The sequence below is a fragment of the Danio aesculapii genome, chromosome 20 (genome assembly GCF_903798145.1).
Source record: "Danio aesculapii chromosome 20, fDanAes4.1, whole genome shotgun sequence".
In the NCBI taxonomy this organism is placed as follows: domain Eukaryota; kingdom Metazoa; phylum Chordata; class Actinopteri; order Cypriniformes; family Danionidae; genus Danio; species Danio aesculapii.
The window spans coordinates 30,627,975-30,651,449 of record NC_079454.1 but is presented as its reverse complement, the minus strand read 5'-3'; the positions used below and the strand labels follow the sequence as shown (position 1 = coordinate 30,651,449).

At 36.6% G+C, this 23,475-nt stretch overlaps 1 protein-coding gene across 1 annotated transcript in view; it reads right to left on the bottom strand.

Annotated features, from left to right (window-relative positions):
• asap2b (ArfGAP with SH3 domain, ankyrin repeat and PH domain 2b) overlaps positions 1-23,475 on the bottom strand; it is a 44,101-nt gene that overhangs the window by 15,074 nt on the left and 5,552 nt on the right. Inside the window, exons 2-13 of the mRNA XM_056445606.1 lie at positions 20,333-20,405; positions 12,848-12,993; positions 12,574-12,648; positions 11,123-11,172; positions 10,417-10,546; positions 4,959-5,044; positions 4,796-4,871; positions 3,710-3,796; positions 3,520-3,623; positions 742-811; positions 266-353; positions 99-147 (exon numbers count right to left, since the gene is read on the bottom strand). Coding sequence (XP_056301581.1) covers positions 99-147; positions 266-353; positions 742-811; positions 3,520-3,623; positions 3,710-3,796; positions 4,796-4,871; positions 4,959-5,044; positions 10,417-10,546; positions 11,123-11,172; positions 12,574-12,648; positions 12,848-12,993; positions 20,333-20,405 — 1,034 coding nt within the window. The remainder of the gene's footprint in view (positions 1-98; positions 148-265; positions 354-741; positions 812-3,519; positions 3,624-3,709; positions 3,797-4,795; positions 4,872-4,958; positions 5,045-10,416; positions 10,547-11,122; positions 11,173-12,573; positions 12,649-12,847; positions 12,994-20,332; positions 20,406-23,475) is intronic.

The window sequence follows — 23,475 nt, the reverse complement described above, 5'->3', positions numbered from 1 at the left end:
ATCCACTAAATCCAGAAAAACAGAATTTCAAGCGGTCTCTTAATATTTTCATGTAAATTTCATGTGAAATTGCGCACACGATATGTGCACATACTCACATCTGACACTCTGCCTCATCCTCAGTCTGGAAGTGATACGTTCTGTCATCTAGAAGATGGAGAAGAAAAGTGAGAGGATCAATCAGCCATATGAGCCCTGACAGACTCTGATGATACTAGCTGTGAATTTATGACAGTTTTGTGCTGTGACTGTAAAACTACATTACGTGATATGAGATCAAAGCATTTTTTCTCATCTGGGTTACGCTTCACTTGGCAGGTTAAGAGGTTCAGGTTTGCTGGCGGTGCATTGGCCTACAAGGGAACCAGAGACAGATACATTAGGAGAGAACAAGGAAATATGGTGAAATTTATAGAATTTTATCCATAAATCAGGGTTAATAAACATAAATAATTCAAGTTTTTGTTACATAAAATACTATTTAACAATTTTTATTTCGTTTTACTGTTACTGTTTTACATTCTAATATTGTTTGGCATGATGTATGCGCTTAGGATTTTTTTTTATATGCATCTAAGCATTCTTATTTTCCCAAATCATGACATGATATTTTGGGTTTATGTCGACACAAATACATCATTGTCCTTAACATTCAATTTGTTGTAAAAATTGTGCAGGCATTAGCTTGTATAAATTAACAAACATGAATTACAGAGTTAGAATGTTGCTTTTTTCTCGTACCATTCCATGCGAAATAGTCAACAATCCGTTTTTCACAGAGCACTTCCTTTTCTGCCAAACTTTCCTCAATCTGTAATGTGGAGAAAAGCTTTCATCACATAAACCTTATGGATTTAGAAAATGTTAAGTCTGACAATATGTATTCAAATTTCTGGGTACAAGTGCTTTACCAGATGACAAAAATAAACAACAAATAATAATAATGTACACTCATAGTAATACTTTAATACTATTGAAAATCACCATATTCATCTCAGATGGTCAGATATTGATTTGTCTTTTATAAATCATTCAAATATTAGCCCACTGGATACATTCTAGAAACTGTAGTGAACACAGTGATTTTGTAAAACGTTTGCTTTACAAAATTTTTTAATCAAATGAGTAGAGGTGTAGACAGTGTTGCACTTGAGCATATAATCCTCCAGTTACCCCTGCAAATCAGCAGGAAATGGACTGTTCCAAACTTTCTAGCTGAGTTTTGCAAAGTGCTAAAGGATAGAGAGCGAGTTGAATATAATGGGAATTATTCAAAGGAGTTAGGTTGTATACTGTATATAGTTAAAATAATCAGTGGTCCGATGGCCCGTTTCCACTGAGTGGTACGGTACAGTGCGGTACGGTACGGTTCGGTAGGTTTTTACCACTGTCAAAAGGTACCAAAAAGCGAATCGTACCATACCACTTCCACTTTCAAAAGGGTACCTAGCACAACAAAAGGGTACAAAAAGGCAGAGCAAGACGCGCAGCTGAATGCTACTGGTTTACAGAGATACGTCACTAGCTTGTCCACAAGTCAGGAGAACGAAAACAAAGGAAGCGCCATTTTTTAATAAACAGTCGAGACATTACACCGTAATAATATATACATATCATAATTAGCCATGGTCGACCCGAGCTTAAACAAACCTTGTCGCCATCTTGATGAACAGCCATAAAGCCAAGAAGAAGTGCAGAATATACCCTGTTCCCCATAGCTTACACAGCTGTCTAAAGTGCGAGCGGATTCACGTTCTCCAGAGAGCTCACCTCGCGTCTATATTTGAAATAACAAACTTTTTGACCTGATGAAAATAACGTGCCCGTTATTATTGAAATGCTTCGGACATCCAATCCTTTCAGAAACAGACAAACGCTAGAGTGCCGCGGGAAAAACAATAGAGGAAAACTGAAAAGAAAAAGCCTGAAAAAACAAATGAGCAAATGATCCTTTCAGCAACCTAAAACATGAACAAACCGCCTTGTTTAACTACTATCATCACCTTTTGGACTATTATAAACTCGGAATGACAGAATTACTTTCTAACAGAGGTTACATATGCTGGTGAAGATTAAAGATACAGATGAGAGGTTTGCACTGACATTGGGCTATCCGTTGCATATGTTTTTGAACCCCAATAAGGACTAAATGTATGCTGTGTATAGTTTTTCTGTAATTGGTAATGTATCGGAGACTGTGAGGGTCTGTATGTGTTCACATATGTTGCATTTATTTATTTATGTTATAGAATTGCAGATGTTACAGTAGGCTTTTTCGCACTCTTCATTGATCTGCAGTTATAGTCATATCATGTTCATAGAAAGGTTAGTAATAAATATTTATACACAAGTATTTGTGTATAAAGCATTTGTTTTGTGAAAAGTGCTTCTCATATGATATGTAAACCACCCGTACAGCTTTACTTTGACATTTTCTTGAGCGAGAATGACATCGGCTAAAACTTTCTGTCATTCACTACGCCCATTGGTACCCTTTTGGCAGTGGAAACGCAAACCTGATAAAGGTGACCCGTAAAAACTCGTACCGTACCGTACCACTCAGTGAAAACAGGCCATAATTGAAGGAGTTTTATAAATCATGCATGTGCATGCATAAAAAACACACACACTTATTTGCACATTTGTATAAAGATGATTCGGATTACCTGAATGAGACATAAATGTACTAAATGAGCAAACTGTAGCCTTTATCCATATAAACCAGCAATAACATACAATATTTTTAAGAGACTTGAAAAATATTTACTACATCACAACTTAAATATGAATTAAAGGGTCAGTTCACTAAAAACACTGAAAATTTACTCAATATTTACTTTTATGATTTTTTTCTCTGTTTTTGAACACAAAAAATGGAGGAAGCTGAAAACCTGTAACCATTGATTTCCGTATTATGAAAAACAAATACTATGGAAGTCATTGGTGACAGGTTTTTAGCATTCTTCACAATATCTTATTTTATGTTCAACTGAATAAAGAAACGAAAAAGCTTTTAAACAAGTAAAGGGTAAAAGTTAAACAAATAAAGAGTAAATTATGACAGAATTCTCATTTTTGGGTGAACAATCCCAAAAAATCTAAATTTGAAAAACAAATTTGACCACAGTGTCGGAATCCCAAAAATACTTGAGGCCAGTCAGCTGTAAGGGGCAGTAATGATAGAGGGCATAAAGCAGTTGGTGGGTGCACAGATTTTAACAGAACACCATAACAAAATAAACCATTCAAGCTGACACTCAACCTGAACTACCAAAGTAACACACACGGCTTTTACAAACTGATGACATCATCATGAAATCAAATCTTCAGCCTGCAGATTCTGCCATCTTTGCTTCCAGTGTTGTGTATGTGTGTGGTATCAAAATAAAAGATATTAAAATAGATCTCCTATTGGGGTCTGTGAGTGTTACTTTTAAATATTATCATTGTTTGGCTTGAAAGAAAGCTAGCTTGGTGCATCTTTAACAAGCAGATGAATGTAAATAAGAGAGGACTCACCCCTCGCTGCGTTTGAGGAGCATCCCAGAGCGCTCCGTGCCGTGAGCTTTATTGCCCTGCAGCTGATGAAGACTGTAGCCTGCGTTCTGCTTCGACTGAGCATCCTTTCGTAACACAAATCAAACAGGAGTTACCACAGGAACTGACGAAATCCATCATAGTCACCGAACAGTTGATGGATGTGCCTCACCTCCTTACACTCAGACTGTAGGGCAGATTTGAGAGTTTCTTTCAGCTGCAGCAACTGTTTCCTTTCCGCATCTTGTGTCTGCTTGTCCTGCAATTGAAACATAAGAAACTGACTATTTACCGTCACAAAATTTTCTCTGCCTAAATGAAGACAAAACTGAGTGTATTCTGTTTGACAATACTAAGAGGTCAACCATTTCATCTCCAGCACATCTGGCTCAGTTTCCTCGCTTCAGCCATGTGGTTAAAAACTTGGGTGTGAGCCTAGACAGTAGTCTAAAATTTGATAAGCAGATTGATTCTGTGATTAAAGCAAGCTTTTTTCAGCTTCGTCTTCTCTTTAAAGGCAAGCCCTTCCTAAGCCCTTCCTATGCTTTTGTTAGTTCACGTTTGGACTACTGTAATGCACTTTATGTTGGAGTTAACCAGTCATGTCTTCATCGCTTGCAGCTTGTGAAAAATGCTGCTGCTCGCATGTTAACTAACAGTCAGAAAAGTGAACACATTACACCAATTCTCCAACACCAAAGTTAATTGATTTTAAACTTTTGATGTTTGGCTTTAATGCCGTCAATGGCCTTGCTCCTACTTATTTATGCGAAATTTTGTACATTCACAAACCGAAGAGCTTTGCGATCTGCTGACCAACTTCAGCTTGAAGTCCCTCGGTCAAGATACAAGCAGTGGGGTGATCGCTTTTTTGCAGTGGCAGGTCCTAAACTCTGGAATACACTTCCTACTGAGCATTGTACAATCACTGACCTGCCACTTTTTATAGCCAAGCTTAAGACCCACTTGTTTTCAATTGGCTTTTATTGCATGGCACTGACACTTCATTATGTTTTAATGTTTGTTATTTTTTATTGATATTTTTGTATTGTTTTGCATTGTGTCCTTTTTTGTTGTGTTGTATTATTTGCTTTTACTTGTGTAATGCACTTTGGTCAACCGTGGTTGTAGAAAGGTGCTATATAAATAAAAATTGATTGATTGATTGATTGATTGATTGATTGATTGATTGATTGATTGATTTAATCAAAACAAAGCCTCCTACAAAAGAGCATGCAGTAATGTTGATGAAACGTACCGCTGTTAAGTCTGTGGCAAGCTTTTCCATGAAAGGTTTCAGATTGTCCACAACTTTTAGCCCATCCTGAAAAAAACTGTGTGGATAAAAGAAAGCATTTATAAAAAAAAACAAATAGCGAATTTAATAACATTATAAATTATATGTATAGAAATAAACATACTTGCACTGGGCATGAAAGTATTTGATGAGGTTGTGAAGCAGGTCGACCCCCTTTTTGACTTTGATTTCATTCACTTTAATGAGGTACTGCAAAACAAAATATATTAAATAACACACTTGAGAATGTGTGCAGAGAGGGAAAGTATGTGCAAGACTGTCCTAGGTCTTAAAATCATCATAGCACTGTGTTTTTAATATAAAATAAATCCAAACTTATCCTATGCACCAAAATCGCAAGATGCAAAGAGAAACAATCCATTGTAGGTTCAATTAGTGAGATATAATCCATATAATTTGGTAGTAAAACATAAAGTATATTTTATTGGTGTATTTTATAAAAGCTTTTCGTCATTTATATTACATTATTATTTTGTCATCTGGAAGTGTTATAGAGATATTTAGAAGTAAAACGCAATATACTTTTATAGTACTATATTTTATCAGGTACTGAAATATTCTACACACACTTGCGATCTTCAAGCCCACTTAAATACCTTGGGCCAAATTCAGGAAATATATCATGTAAGAAGACAAATGGTCAAGTGCAATAACTGCAAGTGTGGACATTAGGAAATGCCCAAAGTCTAAACACAGGAAATATGTTAACTTTAGGAATTACAAACATTATATAAACACATACACTGCCTGACAAAAGTCTTGTCGTTGATCCTAGTTCAGAATCAGAATCAGAATCAGAATCAGAATCAGAATCAGAATCGGTTTTATTGCCAAGTGTGCTTCACACACACAAGGAATTTGTTTTGGCTACAGAAGCTTCCAGTGTACATAAAGTGACATGTGACAACACAAAATAATCTGAAAAAATAAAATAATAATAATAATAAAAAATGATGAACATTAAACAGATGCGGTAAGTGAAGAAACCTGGATGTTGAGTTGTATGTACAGATTGTTATAAATATACAGGTTACAAGGTGCTGTGTACAAGTGCGAATGTAGAAAGTATTGCATTGTATATTGATATAAGGTGCTGTGTACAAGTGCGTATGAGAAAGTATTGCACATATTTATTGCACAGTAGGGGAATATTTAACTGTTCATAAGGTAGACAGCCTGAGGAAAGAAACTTTTCCTGTGTCTGGCTGTTTTTGTGCTTGGTGCTCTGAAGCGCCGACCAGACGGTAACAGTTCGAACAGGTAGTGTGCTGGGTGTGAGGCGTCCAGAGTGATTTTGCGAGCCCTTTTACTCACTCTGGAAGAGTACAGTTCTTGAAGTGTAGGAAGGGTAGTGCCAGTGATTCGTTCAGCAGTCCGGACTATTCGCTGTAGTCTACGGAGGTCAGTTTTGGCAGCTGAGCCGAACCAGACGGTGATTGAAGTGCAGAGGATGGATTGGATGACAGCTGAGTAGAACTGTACGAGCAGCTCCTGTGGCAGGTTGAACTTCCTCAGCTGACGAAGGAAGTACAGTCTCTGCTGGGCTTTCTTCACAATAGAGTCTATATGAGTGTCCCACTTCAGATCCTGAGAGATGGTGGTGCCCAGGAACCTGAATGACTCTACTGCAGCCACAGTGCTGTTCATGATGGTGAGTGGGGGGAGTGCAGGGGGGTTTCTCCTGAAGTCCACTATCATCTCCACTGTTTTGAGCGTGTTCAGCTCCAGGTTGTTGTATCTGCACCATAACGCCAGCCGCTCCACCTCCTGTCTGTATGCAGACTCGTCACCGTTCTGGATAAGGCCGATAACAGTAGTGTCGTCTGCAAACTTAATGAGTTTGATGGAGGGGTCTTTTGCAGTGCAGTCGTTGGTGTACAAGGAGAAGAGCAGTGGAGAAAGAACACATCCCTGGGGGGCACCAGTGCTGATGGTGCGGCTGTCGGATGTGATTTTGCCCATTCTGACTAGCTGCTGTCTATCTGTCAGAAAGCTGGTGATCCATTGACAGACAGAGCTAGGAACAGAGAGCTGGGCCAGTTTGTACTCAAGCAGTGATGGGACGATGGTGTTAAAGGCAGAACTGAAGTCCACAAACAGAATCCTTGCGTAGTTCCCTGGTTTGTCCAGATGTTGTAGGGTATAATGCAGTCCCATGTTGACTGCATCATCCACAGACCGGTTTGCTCTATAGGCGAACTGCAGGGGGTCCAGCAGGGGTCCAGTGATGTCCTTCAGATATGCTAGCACCAGTCTTTCGAATGACTTCATGGCCACAGATGTTAAGGCCACAGGTCTGTAGTCATTGAGTCCTGTGATCTTTGGCTTCTTCGGGATTGGGATGATGGTGGAGCGCTTAAAGCAGGATGGAACTTTGCGCTGTTCCAGTGATCTATTGAAGATATGGGAGAAAATGGGAGCCAGCTGGTCAGCGCAGGTTCTCAGACAGGCTGGTGAGACACCATCTGGCCCTGGTGCTTTCCTTCTCTTCTGTTTACTGAAGATCTGACGCACATTTTCCTCACTGATCTGAAGAGCAGGGGGGGAGAGGAAGATGGCTGGAGGTGTTGATGGCTGTGTAGGGCGATGGTCCGGGCTGTGTTGATGTGGTGTTGATGGCTGTGTAGGGAGATGGTCCGGGCTGTGTTGATGTGGTATTGATGGCCGTGTAGGGCGATGGTCCGGGCTGTGTTGATGTGGTATTGATGGCCGTGTAGGGCGATGGTCCGGGCTGTGTTGATGTGGTGTTGATGGCTGTGTAGGGAGATGGTCCGGGCGGGTGTGAGGTGTCTGGTCATAGGTGTCAAACCTACAGTAGAACATATTCAGCTCGTTTGCAATATGTTTATTGCTGTCGATACTGGGGGACGGTGTCTTGTAATTAGTGAAATCTTTTAAGCCTCTCCACACTGATGCAGGGTCGTTAGCTGAAAACTGGTTTTGCAGCTTTTTGGCATAGCTTTTCTTAGCCACACCAATCTCCTTTGTCAATGTGTTCCTGGCCCGATTGTACAGGATCCTGTCACCACTCCTGTAAGCATCCTCTTTGGCCTGACGAAGCTGTCTGAGTTTTGGTGTGAACCATGGTTTATCATTGTTAAATGACAAGTAGGTCCTGGTAGAGATGCATAACTCCTCACAGAAACTGATGTATGATGTTACAGTCTCTGTGAGCTCGTCCAGATCTGTGGCTGCAGCTTCAAAAACATCCCAGTCAGTGCATTCAAAACAGGCTTGTAAGACCTGCTCTGTGTCGTTGGTCCATCTCTTGACAGTCCTTAATACTGGCTTAGTAGTTTTAAGTTTTTGCCTGTAAGTTGGTATAAGATGAACCAGGCAGTGATCGGAGAGTCCTAGAGCTGCTCTGGCGACGGAGCGATATGCATCCTTTATTGTGGTGTAGCAATGGTCCAAAATTTTATTGCCTCTGGTGGGGCATGTAATGTGCTGTTTGAATTTAGGCATGTGTGAGTTTTGCCTGATTAAAGTCCCCAAGTATGATAAAAGCAGAGTCCGGGTGTTGTTGTTCTGTCTCTGTGATCAGATCAGCCAGCTGTTGCAGTGCAGTACTCACGTGTGCTTGCGGTGGAATGTAAACACAGACGAGAATGAACGAGGAAAACTCTCTTGGTGAATAAAACGGTTTACAGTTAATGAAAAGCACTTCCACATCAGGACAGCACATCTTCTTTAACACAGTTACATCCGTACACCACCTTCTGTTGATGTAAAAGCATGTCCCACCACCGCGCGTTTTGCCCGTTGACTCCGTATCGCGATCTGCTCTGTACAGCTGAAAGTCCGGTAGGTTTAATGCGCTGTCCGGAATGGCTTCGTTTAGCCAGGTTTCCGTGAAACACAGGACAGCAGAGTTGTTAAAGTTCTTGTTTTTGCATGTGAGCAGAAATAGTTCGTCCATTTTGTTAGGAAGAGAGTGGAGATTCGCCAGGTGAATGCTGGGCAGCGCCGTTCTGAAGCCGCGCTGTCTTAGCCTGACGAGCGCGCCGGCTCGCTTCCCACGCTTGCGCGTCTTGTAGCGTTTCCACAATGCGGCTGCTCCGCCGACTACAATGTTCCGCAAAACGCCACAAAAATCAAAATCCAGTTCTTGATTAGTTGGTGTGCACTGCCGAATGTTCAGCAGCTCGTCCCTGGTGTAACTGATCGTGTTTGACAAACATAAAACAGGACAGACTAACAAAAACAGTGCAAACACTGGAGAGCCCCCCGCCGAAGCGGCCATCCGCGGCGCCATCTTGATGAGGTCAGGTCAGTGACCTTGATGAGGTCAGTTGTAAGAGTAACAAATAATAACTTCTAGTTAATCATTTGGACAACAGGTAGAAGGTAGAATCATCTGTTGAACTGTATCCCAATCATCTCAAATACTGCAGAAGACCTATTGGAACTTGCATTGACCCAAGATTCTCAAAGAAATCAGTCTGATTTAGTGAAGGAAAAATCATGGTTTGGGGTTACATTCAGTATGGGGGCATGCTAGAGATCTGCAGATTGAACAGCAACATTAACAGCCTGAGGTATCAAGACATTTGTGCTGCCTATTACATTACAAACCACAGAAAAGGGCAAATTCTTCAGCAGGATATCGTTCCTTCTCATATTTCAGCCTCCACAACAAAGTTCCTGAAAGCAAAGAAGATCAAGGTGCTCCAGGATTGGCCAGCCCAGCCACCAGATATGAACATTATCGAGCATGTCTGGGGTAAGATGGAGGAGACACTGAAGATGAATCCAAAGAATCTTGATGAACTCTGGGAGTCCTGCAAGAACGCTTTCTTTGCCATTCCAGATCACTTTATTAAGAAGTTATTTGAGTCATTGTGAAGATGAATGGTTGCAGTCCTCCGAACTCATGGGAGTCATACACAATATTAATTCTGTTTCCACTGCACCATGACTTTATATTCTATACTGTAGATTATTACTGTTAAGTGACAAGACTTTTTTTCTAAGTCAGACCTTACTGTCTTAATTAAATAATTAATAATCAATGCATGATCATATTTTATTTTGGTAAAATAAGCATAATCTAGAGGCTTTGCCCTTCATATAAGCTACTTCTGATACCAAATGATCCACTAGAAGTCAAGTTATTATTTGTTGTTCCTAAAACTTGGATAGGTAAGAAGACTTTTGTCAGGTAGTGTATATTAGGGACATTTGAAATGTCTTCAGAAAAATTTTGATCAATATCTTGCTTAAGCAGGGGTGACCAAACCCAGTCCTGGAGGGCTGGTGTCCTACTTAGCTTAGCTCCAACTTCCTTCAACACACCTGCCTGGATGTTTCTAGTATACCTAAAAAAGAGCCTGATGAGCTGGTTCATCTGTATCTAATTTAGTTGGAACTAAACTCTGCAGGACACTGCCCCTCCAGAACCAAGTTTGCGCACCCTTGCTTTAAGGGTTTAATTTCTTTAACAAATAAATGGCTCTAGAATTTATATCAAGACTTCAGGGCAAGAAGTGAACCACGGCCCTCACTCGTGCAAAATATTTCAAGAAAAGTCTCGCTGCTGCTGACTCTAAGTGCATTCTCACCTCACACATCTGAAGCTGGAACAGGCGTCTCTCTTTCTCCATCTCTTCTGCAATCTCTCCACCGCTGATCTCTGTACGGATCAGACCGTGTTGTTTGGCATGTTCTCGCTTTTCTTTCTCAATCTTGTTCCTGTAAAGTAGTTTCATGTATTTTAATGAATTAAATAAATGAACAGTAGTCTGTGACTCATGATGCTCAGTATGCACAAACAAACCATAAACATGGGTGCTGTTGTTTACTTAAGGTATAGATGTATTATAATGTGATAAGCTCTTCAGCTCTGCTACAGGCACAAGACTTGAGCTCAAACATCATGCATAACATCTAAACATGAAGTCTATGTTATGCAACCTCCACTTCCCCTGTACGCTAGTCACTGATCTACAATCATGACAAACACTGTTCTGAATTGATATTCTTTCATGCATGATAATACAAGGTAGTGGAAAGACTCAAAGAATGTTACACTCCAATGGTTTTATGTTAAAGTTTTACTACCAAAGCTTTACTACTACAAAAAAAATGAATTACAACATTGTATTTTTTATACTTTATTTGAATCTTTTTGCATTTTTAAGAACAAACCCTGAACCCAACCCATATCACCACAAATAATAATTAACTAAATAAATAATAAGAAGAAAAAAACACAACATTGGGCTTTTTTTTGGAAGTTGAAGTAAAGAGATGAATATAAATGCTTACAGTTTGGTTTCATAATCCTTCCATGCTTTATCAAATGGCTTTTTCAAATCCTGGCAAAAAGCAAACGACAATTGTTTAATAATCTTAAAGATGTGATAATTCAATAAACAATAAAAAGACATATTTAAAGTAAGAAAGCCATATCCATGTGTTTACAAGTTTCATGGTCAATAAAATATTTGTTAAAGAAATTAATACTTATTTATACCTAAACCTTTGTTAAGAAAAAGATGCAACCAATTTTTAATGTTACAAAATATATATTTAGAATTTTATGCATCCAAAAATCCTGAAACTATCTGTGGCTTCCACAGCAGCAACATGTGGTTTTTAACAGTGATAATAATAATTAATGTTCCTTGAGCAACAAGTTAACACATAAATAGTAATAATGTCTGAAGAATCTGTAAGACAAACTATTCAGCTTTGAAATACCTGGAGTAAATTATACTTCAAGATATAAATAAATAAATAAATAAATAAATAAATAAATAAACTAATAAATAAATAAATAAATAGATAAATGAGTGAATAAATAAACAAATAAATAAATGAATAAATAAATAAATGAATAAATAAATGAATGAATGAATGAATAAATGAATGAATAAATAAATAAAAAATGAATAAATAAATGAATGAATAAATTATTAAATGAATGAATAAATGAATGAATAAATAAATAAATAAATGAAAAAAAGAATGAATAAATAAATAAATAAATGAATAAATAAATGAATGAATAAATAAATAAATGAATAAATAAATAAATGAATGAAAATAAATGAATAAATAAATAAATGAATGAATAAATAAAAAATGAATAAATGAATAAATGAACAAATGAATAAATAAATAAATAAATAAATAAATAAATAAATGGATAAATAAATAAATAAATAAATGGATAAATAAATAAATGAATGACTAAATTATTAAATGAATAAATAAATGAATGAATGAATAAATAAATGAATAAATGAATGAATGAATGAATGAATGAATAAATAAATAAATAAATAAATTGATAAATAAATGAATGAATAAATAAATAAATGAATGATTAAATAAATAAATGAATGACTAAATTATTAAATTAATAAATAAATGAATGAATGAATAAACAAATAAATGAATAAATAAATAAATTAATTAATTAATTAATAGCTATTTTAAATGGTTATAATATTAAAATATGACTACTTGTAATGCGTTTCTGAACAAGCAAAAAAAAAGAGAGCAGAACTCCCAAAACATTTCTCAAAAATAATCTCTAAACTAATTTTAATAAATCATGCCCCTCTGGATTTACTGGATTTTACTAGGTATGAGTTTGAGTAAAATATTAATATTTGTTCTATTCTACAAAGGTCTGATTACATTGCTTCCAATCAACTTAAGAAAAAAAAGTTGTGTCATTGCTTTTTTTTATTACTGTTTTTATTGCATACCCCTTTGACTCCTTTGAGGTCTCCCTTTAGCAGACTGTCTAGTGGAAACGTGATGATGTTATTCATGTTTTGCAACTGTGGGCACAAAAAAAAACATGAGGTCTATATGTAATAACAGTATATATAAGTCTGTGGAAATCTACAAAGCCCACAGTGTCTCATGCAGACTGAATTAGCACAGTGGGCTAATGTTTTTAGGCACAACACAAAATACAAGCCTGAAACATTCACAGCAAATAAACAAACAACCAAAGGACGTCAGAGACAAGCTCACCAAGTTCTTGAAAAGAGCAGTGAGCTCCTTGGTGAAACCAGCGAATGTGAGGAAGTAATTGGACATCTCAGGGTCATCTTTGTACACAGTGTTATCCGTAAACCTCTCCATGGCCTGGATGTACTGCTCCTCGTTCTCTACATGAGCTAAAAACACACAAAGAAAGACTGCTCATCCGACCTCCACATCACTTTTATTATTACATACACAAGCTTGTTTGTTTATCAAGGACATTTAAATGAATATTTCACTCAAAAAGGAACATTCTGCCATCATTTACCACCCTCCACTTATTCAAATCCTCAATGAGCGTCTTTTCTTCTGCTGAACACAAAAAAGAAGATATTTTGAAGAATGTTGAAAATGGGTAGCCATTGACTCCCAGATGAAAGTTACCTGTTTCCAACATTCTGTAAAATATCCTCTTTTGTGCTCAACAGGAAAAAAAAACATATAAACATTCAAATGCTCAATTTGAAAGACTATACAGCTTCAGACGTTGCTTTATAGAGCTCATTTGTTTGTAATACACTTTGCTTGCCCTTATCTCAGTGTATCATGTGGGCATGAGTAAACTTGGGTCACATGGGTCTTTTCCATTGCTACCGCTTGCAAAAGAACATACTTCCTAGTTTATGAGCGGAGAGCTGTAAAAAAAGAGCTTAGTAACCACTCCCAGTGCTGTGTGCATTACAGCAGAAGGCCAACAGGCTGCCTGAGATCTGGGTTACTATCAGCAAAAAACCTTGTGCTACATTATACATTACGAATTATAAATACATTTGGCCTGCCTTGCTATGTTCTAGCATAGGATTAATAATACAACATTCCATATGAATCAGCCACGATAACACAAATGGGTCTTTAAAATCTGTTCCAAACATACATGTGCAGTCTATTCTACGAGAAAACAAGAGTGTTTGTGCTAGAAAGAATGATGTTAGATGCATATCATTTTGATAGCACTTTACAATAAGGTTGTTAATGTTAGTTAATGTATTTACTGATATAAAAAACATTAAATATTGCATTTATTACAGTATTTATTCATCTTTGTTAACATTAGTTAATGGAAATACAGTTGTTCATTGTAACTCACAATGCATTAACTGTTAGCAAGCATGAATTCTTACTTTATTAATGCATCAGTAAATGCTAAACTATGATTACTGAATGCTGTACAAGTATTGTTCATAATTAATTCATGACATTAAATACATTAAATGATGAAACCTTATTGTACACTCTCAGAAATAAAGGTACACGAGCTGTCACTGGAGTGGTACCTATTTAAGAAGTACACATTTGTACTTGAAGGGTCCATATTGGTACCTTAAAAGTATAGTATAGTAGTACCTAAAAATTTTAAAAGAAAAACTTTTGTACTTTTTAGGTACTAATATGTACCCTTGAGGTATTAATATGGACCCTTCATGAACAAATTTGTACCTTTTGAAAAGGTACCACCCCACTGACAGCTTGCGTACCTTTATTTCTGAGAGTGTAAAGTGTGTTTTTAAAACAAATATTCAGATATATTATTTAAAGAGCCCATATTATGGGTTTTTGAAAATGCCCTTCCATGTAGTGTGTAACACAGCTCTAAGTGAAGTGAAATATCCAGCTAAGGCTTAAATCTGTAAGTGTACAGTGTTTAAAACTATTGATTCATCTATAAAAGAGTCGACTCATAGTGCTTCAAACGAGTCGTCTTGATAACGAGTCATTAGGTGTTTCGCGATGACGCAGCTACGAAACACAAGTAGTTGGGCGCGCAAACCCAGGAGATTTGAAACCTGCGGCCCTGCCCACTAACAGAAAAAAAAGTCTCACACACACACACAGACACCGGTCGAATGAAGTCACGCTGTGCAGATGGATATTATTGAGGCTAATTAAAGAGGAAACCTCAGCATTATAGCCCAGCCTTGAGCAGTTCTGAGTACTTCTGAAAACTATATGCTTTCAAAGAAGACTTCATCAGTTTGTTAAAGGAAGGATCAGTGAAGACTGTCTGAACATGGATCAGTGCATCATGGATTAGTTTCTTCCCCCATTTCACCAGTGTAAGTACGTGCGATTAAAACTGTTGCCTCGTTTACTCTATCTTGCAAATTATGTATTTAGTTGTGTTTTGTTACTTGTAACTGCGTGTGCTGTATCAGGTTAACTCTTTATATTCTCATATCGCGTGTAAAGCCACGTTGAAAACGCGACGCGTGCCGCTTTGATTACGGATCGTCAGCTGTTTACACACATGCAACGTTCAAGTAATGTGTGTGTGTGTCTCCTCGTGTGTGTAGCGTACGGGTATTCGCGGATATAACTGAGCGCCGCGCCGCCTCAATTCAGCCGCTCCTCTATGGACGCGCCGGCCCTGTGTGTGTGTGTCTCCTCGTGTGTGTAACGCACGGGTATTCGCGGATATAACTGAGCGCCGCGCCGCCTCAATTCAGCCGCTCCTCTATGGACGCGCCGGCCCTGTGTGTGTGTGTGTGTGTAACGCACGGGTATTCGCGGATATAACTGAGCGCCTCGCCCTCTCTATTCAGCCGCTCCTCTATGGACGCGCAGGCCCTGTGTGTGTGTGCGTGTGTGTGGGTGTGTGTGTGTGTGAAAAGAGCAAGAAGACTGTGACTAGGAGGCTAGGAGATCTCCTTGCCAGTTCTTGGACTTTTTGCTCAATAAAATAGTTAGTCGTCAGTATTTTCTAGTCCATCGTCTGTGTTTACATTCACCCAATGGCAGCCAAAAACCACTATGAAGCGTGTATGCACTGTGACTACTTTTATATTGTAGATTAGCAGCTGGGCATTTCACTCTGTCTCGCGCTGAAGCCTGTCTGTGTCGACCAATCGCAGCAGGCTGTCATCGGTCCAATCAGCGCAGATTAGCTTCGCGCTGAGGAGGGGTTTGGGAACAAATGAATCGCTGAACGATTCATATGGGAGTCGCTGGGATAATTAGGTAACAATAAATGCAGATTATAAGACCATCAAAGTGTTTTTTGACCTTGCATGCATATTAGACTGTTGTTGGAGACCCTTACAACCTAAATATGACCCTATTTCATGTATAATATGGGCTCTTTAATAATAACATGAATGTTTCAATTTTCACAGTCTATGGACTGTGGGAGAAACCGGACCAAACGAAGGAAACCCACACCAACACAGGGAGAACATGCAAACTCCACACAGAAATGCCAACTGATCCAGCCAGGACTCGAACCAGCGACCTACTTGCTGTGAGGCGACAGTGCTAACCACTGAGCCACCATGTTGCCCTCATCATTAATTCATGACAATAAATACATAAAGTAATGAAACCTTATTGTGAAGTGTGTCCCTTTTTTAACAAATATTAAGTTAAATTATTTAATAATAACATACGAATGTTTACTTTCTTATGATTTCAGATTTCATGAAGTCAAAATTAAAAGCTTTTCCTGAATTACCTGCTGCCTCAGTAATTGATGCATTATTAGACTTAAAACCCGAAAGTAGAGGACTGATTTCTCATATATATTTTTTTTATTTGTATAATAGATCTTCAAAATCTAGAAAATATTAAAACCTTTTGGGAATGGGATGGTATTTTAAATAAAGTACGCTCATTATCACACTGTACCAGACATGCCCTTATTCAATTTAAAATACTTCACATTACATTTTACAAATTTCAAATAGTCTAGGTCTAGGATCTATCATATTGCTAGTCCAGCATGCAACAGATGCTCAAGTTCACCAGCCATAACTGCCCACAGGTTTTAGTTCTGCACAAATCTATGGAGGTTTTGGAAAGATATTTTTCAATGGTTTAGTTATATTTTTGGTTTTCTTATTGAACCTGAACTGTTGGCAATTTTTGGAACCAACCCCAACAATATTGGACTTAAAGAAGAAATATGTAGAGTAATTCCTTTTACTATGGCAAGGCGTTTAATTCTTCTCTATTGGAAAAAATAGAGTCCCCAACACATAGTAGACGGGTCAAAGACGTGATGTATTTTATTCAGCTTGAAAAAATCTAATTTACTCCCAGAGGTTAAAAAAAAAAAATTTTGAAACATGGTCTCCCTTTCTTACATACAGTTGAAGTAAGAATTATTAGCCCACCTTTTCCCAAATGCTGTTTAAAAGAGCATGGAAATTTTCACAGTATGTCTGATAATATTTTTTCTTCTGGAGAAAGTCTTATTTGTTTTATTTCGGCTAGAATAAAAGCAGTTATTAATTTTCTATAAACCATTTTAAGGTCAAAATTGTTAGCCCCTTTAAGCTATATTTTTTCGATAGTCTACAGAACAAAACATCATTATACAATAACTTGCCTAATTACCCTAACCTGCCTAGTTAATGTAATTAACCTAGTTAAGCCTTTAAATTTCACTTTAAGCTGTATAGAAGTGTCTTGAAGAATATCTAGTAAAATATTATTTACTGTCATCATGGCAAAGATAAAATAAATCAGTTATTAGAAATGAGTTATTAAAACTATTATGTTTAGAAATGTGCTGAAAAAATCTGCCCTCCGTTAAACAGAAAAATTACCAGAGGGCTAATTATTCAGGGGGGCTAATTATTCTGACTTCAACTGTATGTTGACAATTTACAATTCTTAGAGCAGGAGGATATTTAATCTCATACAATCACAAAAGATCCCCCTTGGAGTTGTGTATGCACCCTAAACGTACACTTGCTGTGCATTTGTGTGACGCTTGAGGAATTTAATGTTTGCAGACTGTTAGCTATGTGTCTTCTCTGTTAAAGCCACAAAAGGGAAATTAGAGTTGGGGATGTTTGATTGTATATTTGTTTTTGTTGTTGACTGCTTGTTTTTTTTTTTTTTTGTGCAAATATATTTAAAAAATCCTATTCCTATAAATAAAGAAATAAATCCTTAGGATTTTTTTGCACAATCATAAGAATACAAGTTCACAGACTCTGTCTGGCTAATATTAGCTTTTAAATTATTTTTAGTTTTAATTTTATTTAATTTTTAAATATTTTTATTCAGCTGTAATGCATTTGTTTCATTATTCATTCACTGTGTGATATTAATTACATGTACTTAATTAGTTTCATGTAATTACAGATTACATTTCAATAACCAAAAAAAGCTAGTTTTAAATTAGTAGATTTTTTAGATTGATTAAAATAAAGGCAAACACATTTTTCTGCAGATCAATTTATTTGTTACTTATTCAAATTAGCAAATAGGGTCCCATTTTAACCCGGTTTTCAGACAGATACCGTTTCGCCAACCAGATCACAACATGTTGACACAAAATACGGGTGTAACCTGTTTTGAACTTGTCCACTTTCTACCATTTTCAGTAGTAGTCAAAACTTCATTTGGTTGGATTGCTTTAGTAATGTAAACATTCATGTGGTTGAAAGCACTCAAACAGAAACAAAAGATCATCTACTCTCCACTTCTGATCTAATAGGTGATCGTTATAGATATGTTGATATGTAAAAAGTGCATCAAAACAAGTGTTCATCCTTTACTTCATTGAACCAGCACACACACGGATTACGATTAATATCCATTTACATCCTTTTCATTCGATTGCTTTCAATAGAACATGTGCATCTCATTAAGCGCTTCTGCAAAGTTGATATGGTGTGTGGTAAAATAGGGAAGGGTCTCAATGAAATCTAACCACATGTGAGCTCAAGAGACACATTTGATAGCATGCTAATGTCAAGTGGAAATGGTCACTGATCACTTGCGATTCGATCTCTGAAATAGCATGGTAATACAAAGTGGAAACAGGACCTTTGGTCTCATGTTGACTACATAAATAGTATGCATTTAAGTTAAGGGCAATTATAATTCACCAGCTAGCAAAATAATCTGACAGTGGAGTAAGCAAAATAATCTTATTTCAAAGCGAAAACAAGACTATTTTGCATGTTTTCAGGAAAAACTCACTTAATTTTGACATATTATTTCTGAAAACAAGACACTTTTTGTTTGTCTAGAAAATGCTTCTTGATTTAAGAATTTTTAGATATTTGGACTATAAACAAGTCAAAAACTCTAAGTAAGAAAGGCAGTGTATTGTAATAATGTAACACAGAGAGGCAAAAAATCAGGTTCCTGCTGGAACAGGTATCGCTGTTCCTGGTAGGAATGAAAGGAATGTGTGAGCAAGAGAACAAAACCTGCTCGCTAGAGTAACAATAACCCCAATCACACTGTAAATGAAACTAAATGCTTTGTTCAAGGCTATTGTCATGTACTGTATTATTTGGTATTGACAGAGTAAACTGTGCTAAAAGATCACTTGAAATTTACTTAAAAATCATCTTATTTCAAAACAGAACTTTTGAGTGCAAGTAATGCCAAGTTCAGACTGCATGGTTTTCAAAGTAGTTGCGTCACAGATGTTTTCACACTGCATAACTATCTGGGGTAGCATTCTGTCGCTGCTGTGTTTATACTGCAAGATGGATCAGGGACAGAGGGTTTCGCACTGCATGCCTTTACAATTGGAAGAATCGCCCACAACTTTGTCACATCTCACAACCAGACACGAGCGGAAACCACACAAGAACAGAAAAGAGGTTTAACTTCTCACCCAACCTTGCGCTGGCCTGCAGATACCCATACTAGTGGATGCTGCTCTCTCATTGGCTGTACACTGTAAAAAGTGGAAACTTAAACAAGTCAAATTACTTTGACTTGTTACAATTAAATAAATTAAGTTTGACAAACTTAATTTATAACAGTTTTCAGTAATAAATTAAGTTAGTTATTTTAGGTGTAACAGGTTTTTAGTAATTTATTTAAGGCAAGTATAAGTATCGTTCACTATCAATAATGAGCAATACTTGTATTTGTCACAAAACATAAAAGTATTATTTTTATTTTAACATGGGAAGAGAATTATTTGTACGGTAATAAAAGTATTATAACTATTATAATTACATTTCCAATATTATATTGGATGATTTGTACTGTACTGTATGTATGTTCCATTCTTGTTTTGTTAAATAAATCACTAAAACTTGTTACACCTAAAAGACTAACTTAATTTATTACTGAAAACTGTCATAAATTGAGTTTGTCAAACTTAATTCCTTTAATTGTAACAAGTCGAAGTAATTTGTTTAAGTTTCCACTTTTTACAGTGTAGGTAATCGCCGATGTTATTTTCAGTCAGAACTCATTTCACGCGGTGTGATTTGAATCGCCGAAAGCTCCAGATATTTAGCATGCCAAATATCTCACAGGCGTCAGCGACTCATCTGCGATTCTCCCATACCGCATCTTTGATAGTTCACACTGTGTGATTGATACTCACGTGAACGAGCACAGATTAGCTTGTGATTTCAGGGAATTCTCAATTTGCAATTTCTCAAATCCTGTCGGCGATTTCGTCAAAATCGGGGCTAAAATCATGCAGTCTGAACTGGCATCAACGTGCACGATTTGCTATTGGTTGTCTGATTGGAAGTCATTTGTGACACTCACTCAGACCAGAGCTGTTTATGGCCTTGACTGACTTCTTCATTTTGTGCAGTACACTGCGGTCCAGATCCAGCGCCTGCAAAATAAAAGCAAACATTATCTTACAGACTATTTCATGTTGAATGGATCAGTTCTGAATACTCACAAAATTACGATAATGACACAAAATGTCTTCTCGAAGTGCAGAGGTAATTTATTAAAGGTAACAGAGATAATGTTCAGTATCAGACTATTTCTACACTAAAATAAATTATTCATTGCCTTTACTACATTTTCTTAATGTTACTGGTTGCAGGCACTTTATATTGGCTGAATTTAAACAACAAATTAAATTGAGTAATGATCAACCTGATTTGTTTGTTTAAATTCAACACATATAAATTATTTTCAACCAGTTACATTAAAAATATTTGGTAAATCCAATGAATTTATTTTAGGGATGCACCAATACCATTTTTTGGAACTGATCCGATCCCGATACCAAAGTTCTGAGTATTGACCGATACAGATCTGATCCCGATACTGTAGCTCTGGTGCTAAACTCAAATAAAAACTCATATATCTTCTTTAGTAAAAATAACAGACCTATAGGCCTACTGTATATGACAGACAGGACAATCTAACTAAAAACATAATGCTAGCTGTAAACTAGGCAACATTATTTGAGCATTCGTTAAGACATTGATATGATATGTTGTGGTCCAGCTTATGGTTCCTTTTTTATTATTAAGATTTTTCTTTGATATCTGTATAGGCTACCACTGTTGACCCTAATCGTTGGTAAAATAACCAGCCTTTTAGCAAAGCCTGATATTTGCTAAACTGTCTGAGGCCAGTTTTACTTATTAAATCCATGTTGTGCCCTTCAGTTTCTCTTTTATTAATTTAATAAAATTAATACAATTTAGAAACATATTAGATTTAGAAACAGCAATGAACTCATTGTTGCAGGTCAAATGAACCCATTTAATGCAAAACTAAATGCACTTCTCCACTGATTATTTAAACTAAAAGGAACAAATAGTCTTGGAGAAAGTTTTTCGTGTTGTCATCAACGAATGCAACATGCAGTTTAAATTGTGAATGAATGGAGAATTGACAAGTGCAGCAGAGGGAGGCGCTGAACTGAAGATGAATTTAACCACGTGAATATTCACTTCACATTAAACTATGGAACGGCTTCAGAACATTTGGGATGTAATAGGCCTACATGACAATTTTCTAGTGACTTATAATAGGCTACCTCCATGGCTTTTGTTGGCTTATAAATTACACAGAATCAAGTGCACATGCAAGATCGGATTTGGATCGGTACCAGCTGGCCGATACCCATCCTGATCCAGCAAAAATATGCGGTATCGAACCGATATCTGATCCAAATATCAGGATCTGTGCATCCCTAATTTATTTTGAGTGTATTACTAAATGTATTGTCTGAAGCCACAGATATTATTTTTGTTTACCTGTACTGTTTGTGTGTTTTTTTTATTATAAAATTGCCAGTAAATAATGACCAATAAATTAATTTCCAAAATATAGAATACATTTACCCAATTATTATTTTAAAAGCCCCCATTTGTTTAGCTTTTTCCACTGCAGTGCTTAAAAATAGTGCATACTGGTGCATATTGGCTAATAAAAACAACTTATACATTTTTGTATACAATTAGTCAAACATAATAACTAATATAAAAACATCTGTAACTCAGTTTTGTAAAACACAGTGTTTATAAGTTTCTTTCACACATAACACAAGTTTTTTACCTCCAGACACAAACAAAGAGAGCCTGTAATTTAACCAGCCCATCACTCATGCTGAATCACACGCTGGGAATTCTGCACAAAAAGAGCCGAGTGAAGTAGACAGACTTGTGGCCTAAAAAGTGTTTATTCTAGAGTCACGTCTGGTGCGACACCAAGACAAAACCGATGAGGGATAAACCTGGAGCCTGCCAAAAACATTACACACTCACACAATCTGTCTGACACTGGCATTAAAGGGACAGTTAACCCCAAAATTAAGACATGCTGCTAATTTACTCACCTTCAGGCCACCCATCATCAAAAATTAGATTACTTTTTTTATAGAATATTAAACAAGATTAGCTTAAAGCTTGATGATTCATTAAAGACAAGTCAATGTCTACTGAAAAAAAATTCAGGTAAACAAAAAAAAAAAACCTTGTGGCTGCTGATGATACATTGAGGTCTTACTAATATAAAGAAATCACCTACCCAGCAAAATTTCGAACACAAATGTGCATGTATGTAATATGTGCATATGTTAGAAAGTTTTCCATATGTAACAATCTATAGTCGAAGAGATCTATTCAACGCATTCTCACAGCAACTTCTTCATTTAGAGGCCAATGTAAATTTATACAAATTCATTTGTACATTTTAGTCCAAATTGTCTATTCCTCAATGAAGACTGGGGTCATGCTTCCTTTAAGAAATCACATACGAATGAAATTGCATGTATTAGTGCAAAAATGTATTATATTTTTCTGTCAATATGTACTAGATCTGTTTACTCATGAGATTGGGCTGAAAAGCTCACGCACACCCACACGCACACACACACAAAATATAATATATCATGGTACTTTTAAAGACAGTTACACTTAAAAAATTACTTTTGCTGCTTGTTTAAACTATTTATTTGAAATGAGTTGAAATACCATAATCATTTAGGTTTTTTTGGGACAACTTAATTGTACTTTGTTCAATCCACTTAAATTTTTAAAAACTATTAACTTAACTTAATTGATTTGTGTTGAGGCAACATGAAGTAATTAGGTGGAACCCAGAATTTTTTCCTGTGTTCCTCACAATTCATTCAAGTCGTCCCAACACAAATCGATTAAGTTACTTTCAAACTTAAGTGGATTGAACATAAAATAATTAAGCTGTCCCAAAAAAATCTCAAGGATTATGTTTTTTCAGCTCATTTTAAATATGTAGTTTAAACAAGCAACAAAAAAAACTTCTTTGAGTGTATATAGTATAGGAAAAAGTTAAACCCAGGCACATTATTGATACATACCCCTATATACATTTCTGGAGAGTGTCAAATATGTCCCAGGAGCTATGTTTTTGCAGTTTTTGTTTTTGTGAATCCACTAGAGGCTTGAATCCTGCTTTCT